Source organism: Bombina bombina, chromosome 5 (genome assembly GCF_027579735.1).
Source record: "Bombina bombina isolate aBomBom1 chromosome 5, aBomBom1.pri, whole genome shotgun sequence".
NCBI lineage: Eukaryota > Metazoa > Chordata > Amphibia > Anura > Bombinatoridae > Bombina > Bombina bombina.
The window spans coordinates 274,627,160-274,632,159 of NC_069503.1; the positions used below are offsets into that span (position 1 = coordinate 274,627,160).

General features: G+C 37.9%; 1 protein-coding gene across 1 annotated transcript in view; it reads right to left on the reverse strand.

The window, feature by feature from the left end:
- NMT2 (N-myristoyltransferase 2) overlaps window positions 1-5,000 on the reverse strand; it is a 257,520-nt gene that overhangs the window by 4,743 nt on the left and 247,777 nt on the right. Inside the window, exon 11 of the mRNA XM_053714009.1 lies at window positions 4,055-4,192. Coding sequence (XP_053569984.1) covers window positions 4,055-4,192 — 138 coding nt within the window. The remainder of the gene's footprint in view (window positions 1-4,054; window positions 4,193-5,000) is intronic.

The window sequence follows — 5,000 nt, forward strand, 5'->3', positions numbered from 1 at the left end:
GCTCCTGCTTTGAAATTACGAAAGGAACGAAAATTAGACTGTCTAGTCTTGGCTTTGTCCTGAGGCAGGGCATGGCCTTTACCTCCTGTAATGTCAGCGATAATCTCTTTCAACCCGGGCCCGAATAAGGTCTGCCCTTTGAAAGGTATATTAAGCAATTTAGACTTAGAAGTAACATCAGCTGACCAGGATTTTAGCCACAGCGCCCTGCGTGCCTGAATGGCGAATCCTGAATTTTTCTCCGTAAGTTTAGTAAGATGTACTACGGCCTCCGAAATGAAAGAATTAGCTAGTTTAAGGACTCTAAGCCTGTCTGTAAGGTCGTCCAGAGTAGCTGAACCAATGTTCTCTTCCAGAGACTCAATCCAGAATGCCGCTGCAGCCGTGATCGGCGCAATGCATGCAAGGGGTTGCAATATAAAACCTTGTTGAACAAACATTTTCTTAAGGTAACCCTCTAACTTTTTATCCATTGGATCTGAAAAAGCACAGCTATCCTCCACCGGGATAGTGGTACGCTTAGCTAAGGTAGAAACTGCTCCCTCCACCTTAGGGACCGTTTGCCATAAGTCCCTTGTGGTGGCGTCTATTGGAAACATTTTTCTAAATATCGGAGGGGGTGAGAACGGCACACCGGGTCTATCCCACTCCTTAGTAACAATTTCAGTAAGTCTCTTAGGTATAGGAAAAACCTCAGTACTCGTCGGTACCGCAAAATATTTATCCAACCTACACATTTTCTCTGGTATTGCAACTGTGTTACAATCATTCAGAGCCGCTAACACCTCCCCTAGTAATACACAGAGGTTTTCCAGTTTAAATTTAAAATTTGAAATATCTGAATCCAGTCTGTTTGGATCAGAACCGTCACCCACAGAATGAAGTTCTCCGTCCTCATGTTCTGCCACCTGTGACGCAGTGTCTGACATGGCCCTAATATTATCAGCGCACTCTGTTCTCACCCCAGAGTGATCACGCTTACCTCTTAGTTCTGGTAATTTAGCCAAAACCTCAGTCATAACAGTAGCCATATCCTGTAATGTGATTTGTAATGGCCGCCCAGATGTACTCGGCGCTACAATATCACGCACCTCCCTCTGAGCGGGAGATGTAGGTACTGACACGTGAGGCGAGTTAGTCGGCATAACTCTCCCCTCGTTGTTTGGTGAAATTTGTTCAATTTGTACAGATTGACTTTTATTTAAAGTAGCATCAATACAGTTAGTACATAAATTTCTATTGGGCTCCACTTTGGCATTGCAACAAATGACACAGGTATCATCCTCTGAATCAGACATGTTTAACACACTAGCAAATAAACTTGCAACTTGGAAATACAATTCAATTAGAATAATATTAAAACGTACTGTGCCTTTAAGAAGCACAGAAGATTTATGACAGTTGAAAATTAATAAATTGAAACAGTTATAGCCTCAATCCTTGTAAACAACACAACTTTAGCAAAGGTTTAATCCCATTAGCAAAGATAACAAATTCTGAAAGCAGGAAACAAATTACAGAATAAACGTTTTTTATCTCAGTCAAACTATAATTCTCACAGCTCTGCTGAGAGAAATTACCTCCCTCAAAATAAGTTTTGAAGACCCCTGAGCTCTGTAGAGATGAACCGGATCATGCAGGGAATACAATGAGTTGCTGACTGAAATATTTGATGCTTAGTAAAAGCGCCAAAAAACGGCCCCTCCCCCTCACACACAGCAGTGAGGGAGAACAGAAACTGTCAGAAAACAGATTAAGCAACTGCCAAGTGGAAAAATAGTGCCCAAACATTTATTCACTCAGTACCTCAGCAAATGAAAACGATTTTACATTCCAGCAAAAACGTTAAACATAATCTCTAGTTATTAAACAGCTTTATGTATTTCATACAGTGTAATTCTAGTGAAGTACCATTCCCCAGAATACTGAAGTGTAAAGTATACATACATGACATTATATCGGTATGGCAGGATTTTCTCATCAATTCCATTGTCAGAAAATAAAAACTGCTACATACCTCTATGCAGATTCATCTGCCCGCTGTCCCCTGATCTGAAGTTTACCTCTCCTCAGATGGCCGAGAAACAGCAATATGATCTTAACTACTCCGGCTAAAATCATAACAAAAACTCTGGTAGATTCTTCTTCAAACTCTGCCAGAGAGATAATAACACACTCCGGTGCTATTTTAAAATAACAAACTTTTGATTGAAGATATAAAACTAAGTATAATCACCATAGTCCTCTCACACATCCTATCTAGTCGTTGGGTGCAAGAGAATGACTGGGAGTGACGTAGAGGGGAGGAGCTATATACAGCTCTGCTGGGTGAATCCTCTTGCACTTCCTGTTGGGGAGGAGTAATATCCCAGAAGTAATGATGACCCGTGGACTGATCACACTTAACAGAAGAAACATACATAAAATTAGTTTAAAAAGGAAATATAGTCATTGGCAAGGTTAGAAATAATTAAGTGAAAAATGAATTGTGTCCTTCAAACTTTGCTTTTGTCAAAGAATCCCCCATGTGCAGCAAATACAGCCTTGCAGACCTTTGACATTCAAGTTGTCAATTTGTTGAGGTAATATGAAGAGATTTCACCCTATGCTTCCTAAAGCACCTCCCACAAGTTGGATTGGCTTGATGGGCACTTCTTACATACCATATGGTCAAGTTGCTCCCACAACAGCTCAATAGGGATCTGGTGATTGTGCTGGCCACTCCACTAAAGACAGAATACCAGCCAACTCCTTCTTCCCTAAATAGTTCTTGCATAGCTTGAAGTTGAGCTTTGGGTCATTGTCCTGATCTAGGAGGAAATTGGCTAAAATCAAGCGCCATCCACAGGGTGTTGCAAAATAGAGTGATAGCCTTCCTTCTTCAAGATCCCTTTTACCCTGTATAAATCTCCCACTTTACCACCACCAAAGCACCGCTAAACCATCACATTGCCTCCACCATGCTTGGCAGATGTCGTCAAGCACTCCTCCAGCATATTTTCATTTGGTCTGCGTCTAATGAATATTTTTCTTTGTGATCTGAACACCTCAAACTTAGATTCATCTGTCCACACTTTTTTCCAATCTTCCTCTGTCCAGTGTTTGTGTTCTTTTGCCCATGTTAATCTTTTCTTTTTATAAGCCAGTCTGAGATATGGCTTGTTCTTTGTAACTCTGCCTAGAAGGCCAGCATCCTGGAGTCACCTCTTCACCGTTGACACTGAGACTGGTGTTTTGCGGGTACTATTTAATAAAGCTGCCATCTGAGGACCTGTGAGGCGTCTGTTTCTTAAACTAGACACTCTAATGTATTTGTCTCATCAGTGGGAATTGAATTGTTAAGGTGATGAAAACTCTCAGAAATATTCTGGTGCAAGTTGCAAGTGTATTTATTTGGAGCACTAAAAGCTTGAAGCAAATCACAGGTGGTGTCCATGAAAGTCTTATAGATGGGGATGTGATGAAGTAATGAGAAAAGAAGGAAATAAATAGTTCTTGGGTAGAATTGAGATTATAAATAAAAAAAAGGTGCAGTGTTATTAAGGGCCTTGTATGTTAGTATCAAGATATTACATTTTATTGAGACAAAGGAAACCAGCAAAGAGACAGAGAGATGTAAAAGAGGAGTGGCCTTTAAGTAGAAAGAGTAACATCAGAAGTATTCATAAATTCCAGTGACCTGGGATTTTTTGTGAGCATAAAAAAGCATCACTATGGTATTAATTGCCAATGAACATCCAATGTTAATTACAGCAAAATCTACTGAATACACTGTCTGTAACATGTAAAAAACTATTACTGACTTAATGACTACTGAGGAAAACAGTTCTGAGGTCTTCAAGTAATATACATGATAAAGTTGTATCTACATGTAGTTATTTATCTCTGTATATCTATCTGTAATATATATATATATATATATATATATATATATATATATATATATATACACACACACACACACACATACTGTACATACACACAAAGTATATATATATATAAATATATATATATATATATATATATATATATATCACATTAGTGATTTGTTCACCTTTTCAGATTCCATGGCAGGGCATCTCCAGTTGTACAAATAATATTGCAGGTTGCCATCTCCTATGCCAAACTTAAGTTTTTCCAGGAAAGTTTTGTTTTCCATCAAATCAAGAGCGTTGAACACATCAAATCCTTTCTGCCAAGAGAAGAACATTTAATGATATATTAACGCTTCTATGTATTCTAGGCTTGCAACTGATAATTCACAGGCACATTAAATACAGATTGTCTACTAATTTACCAAACTTTTACCAAATAATTTACCAAAACTCATGTAAGCTGCCAATTAACTATACAGTCAACAGATCAATTATATTTTGTGCAATTGGATCTGGTATATCAAGTGTTGCACAGAGTTTGGCTTGATAGATTTGTTAAAAAGCTAGCCCAAATGTAAGGACTATATATACACATACACGCGGTGAGGCAAAAAGCACTTGGCAGCTAGATGTATTACATGTGACGAAATGAGTCAGATTAATGCAAATGCTGATGTAATCAGTTTGATCATTTGTAACTAGGTAAAATGTAACTATGTCAGATGTATATTTTATTTCATTGTGCATTAATAAATACATCTAACTGTATTAATGCAAACATTCTAAAAAAATAGAATATGCCATGTTTGCAGATTGTCCATTTAACATTATTTTTCAATAAAAGTATATACTTTATATCAACCACCTTTTGCTTAGAAGTCTTTGGAGCAGGATTCTTGAATCTTATATTTAAAAGGGTGGCATGTTAACTGCTACCCCACTGATGTTCTCCAAATATGTGAATACTATGGCAAAAAACTAATTTAAACAGCATAAATGAATGAATATCTCTATCAAGACTATTGTGTCTGTAATAAAATGTTCAATTTAAATATTCCTCATTCTAGCCTGTGTAGGTTTCCTTTATAGTAGTTCCCCTCTCTCTTCCTCTTGTCTATTCCACTT